General features: G+C 50.5%; 1 protein-coding gene across 1 annotated transcript; it reads left to right on the top strand.

Moving 5' to 3' along the window:
- Positions 1-315: 315 nt before the first annotated feature.
- Positions 316-2,866, top strand: N7478_007393 (uncharacterized protein; the record flags this gene model as incomplete). The annotated part of the gene is made up of 3 exons (XM_056923607.1): positions 316-852; positions 942-1,687; positions 1,738-2,866. Coding segments are annotated over 3 exons (2,412 nt in total), but the record flags the coding sequence as incomplete, so codon positions are not given.
- Between the last annotated feature and the right edge of the window lie 3 nt (positions 2,867-2,869).

Here is a 2,869-nt window from a genome sequence, read left to right as displayed (position 1 = left end):
ATGGCATTGGCGGGTATGGCGGGCGGGGATGGCGGCCCCAACCTCCAGATTATCCTGGAATGGGGCTAGCGGGTATGCTTGGTCGGTATTAAAGTCTGAGTCTGGGCAAAGATGACGTATTCTTGGATACAGTAGACATCGTCCCGTGGGATGTTGATATGGGTTCCTTTCCCATGGAACGACATTGGTGGAAAAGAGGGGTCCTCTCTAGTCACGGGTATCTCATCCTCCCCCAGTGGGACATCTGGATGCACCGTTCAGGATTCACGTCTTTCATCTGTCGCTTTTCATCTTAAAATTGACTTCAATCTGGCCATGAGTTCCCAACGCAATTCACCGCACCAGGAAGCTACCCCCGCGAGCACGGGTCCTTACTGGGCGCCACACACGGACCCAAGCCCTCGATCGTCTCTCACCCCACAAGACTTCGTCTATACGGGTAATACTGCGCCGTTTACGCCACATACATCAATTCAGCGTACCTTCCCCACATTCGGCCCTACACCGTCCGCCTCAAACACAGACGTAGGTAATACTCCCGAGTCGGTACCTCTAGAAAAGGTCGCGATCCCCCGGATACCGGTCGCCAGCAACGCGCAGACTCGGCGACGTTCCGCACGCGCATGCGAATCCTGTCGACAGCGGAAATCAAAATGCGATGGTAAACGCCCCACTTGTGGTCAATGTATATATCTCGGCAATCGCTGTGTCTACGAAGAGGTGAAAAGAATCCGCGACGAGAATAAGATCAAGTCCCTCACAAATCGGGTGGAAGAATATGAAAAGACCCTTCGCAATGTTGAGAGTGAAGTCGATGGCCCGATGGCACGAAATATTAGAAAAGCACTGAAGGTGAGTGCAATCAACGACACAGTCCCATGTTTACTTTGGACCGTCAAAATCGGTCTGCGGATGGTGGGTTGACACGGAGCTTCATCTAGTTCAAAGACGGGACATCCACACAACGTGACGACGAGAATGGATCTGGTAGCTCATCGTCAGTGGGGTCTCTAGAAGGCATCGATTTAGTCAGCGAAGATTTAAACCGCAACGAGCATACGCGCGCTGCCGGCTTCTTCGGCAAGAACTCCGAGGTGTCCTGGATCCAGAAACTGGAGGATAGTGTAGGAAGAAGTAGCAGCGGGGGAATGTCGGACTCTTCTCACCTGGAAAGTTCAGAGGGACCTGCAGGGGATTCCGCGCCTTCAAATGACAAAATAGCGAGAGAAATTCCTATTGCTATGATGAGCTATCATTTGGATGATCTGCCTATCCCGGACGTGAACCCCCAGACGGATCAGTTTGGAATTCCGCCGAGAGAACGGGCTGACCAGTATTTCAATGCTTACATGACATTCGTCAATCCTTTCTTTAGTGCTGTTCGTCAATCGACCTTTACGCAACAATATCTGCTGTTTTTTAACCGATTATATGATCCAAATCGCAAGGTTGATCCACCGCGCAAGTGGCTGGCGGTATTGAATATGATTTTTGCTATTGGTTGTCGACATTGTCGATTGACGGATCACGCCAACAGTGACGTTTATGATGACCACCTAGTGTTTTTGATGCGAGCAAGACAACTGAGTCTGCAGGATAATATTCTTTTCGAACATACTGGACTTCAGCAGATCCAATTGGAGTTCTTGGTTGCTGTCTACCTGCTTTGCACTGGACGGGTAAATAGGTAGGTTTCTTGTTTCTCGTCTCTCAATATATGGGTGTTGATTAGTACAGTGCATCTAAATTCGTCAACATGGCCCTCCACTCGGCCATCTCACTGGGGATCAACCTACGTATTTTGGATGAGCGAACAGACCGCGCATCGAAAGAAGCCCGTTGCCGCCTGTGGTGGTCCATATACTCACTAGTGCATCTTCTCACCTCTATGCATGGCCGAGTTACCGGGGTCGGAGAGAGTCTTTGCTCAGTTCAACTCCCCACCCCAGTGGAAGAAGAGAAATTCGACGAACCAGAGATCCAACGCCTGTTCCTAGACCAAGCATCTAGGATCGAAGTTTCCGCCACACTATTCGAAAAGCTTAATCAGCCCTACCCAGTCCCATCCTGGACCTTCACTGTCCCACCCAGCTCATCCCTCTTCTTTCACTATCTAGTAGACCTCATCCTCATCTCCCAATCCGCCCTAAACAAAATATACAGCATCGAAGGAGCCCGGGAAGGAACAAGCCGAACAGAATACCGTCTTCAGAAATACGCTCTACGCATGGACCGATGGCTCTCAAAGTTACCTCCAACCTACCAATTCACCAAACCAGATGCCGGTCCATGGAGTCTGAACCACGCCCAACTGGACGACGAATCCCTCCCCTATACTCGTGAACGAGTCTGTCTGGCAATGAGCTACTATTCCGCCAGAATAACCCTCTGCAGACCATGTCTAAGTGAGAATCACCGTGACCCCGTCACACAGGAAAAGACATCCCGCGCGAAACTGCGTGCCGAAATGGCCACCCATTGTCTCCAGGCGTCTTGTTCGCTTATCTCTACCTTCCCGGAGAAAATCGATCTCGCCTGGCTTGCACGTGTGACGCCTTGGTGGAGTGTTCTTCATTTCCTGATGCAATCTACGACAGCACTAGTCCTAGGATTGTTATATTGCTCTTTTGCACCACCAGGCCAGGACGGACAAAAACCATCTGATCACCCGGCGACATTATCCGGCGCTTCGTACCCGTCGTTATTGGAATCGGATTTGGTTACCGCCCTGGGAATGACTAAGAAGGCTCTTTTGTGGATTCATACCATGGCTTCTGTGGATGCGGCGGCTTATCGCGCGTTTAAGTTGTGTGACAATTTTATTAGGAGGATTGCTCCTAAGCTCAAGGTTGACTTGGAGGATTGGCCT

This window comes from Penicillium angulare (genome assembly GCF_028827245.1).
Source record: "Penicillium angulare strain IBT 27051 chromosome Unknown utg000005l_segment0_segment0, whole genome shotgun sequence".
NCBI lineage: Eukaryota > Fungi > Ascomycota > Eurotiomycetes > Eurotiales > Aspergillaceae > Penicillium > Penicillium angulare.
Note: the sequence above shows the minus strand (reverse complement) of the source record. Positions and strands in the feature narration are given on the sequence as shown.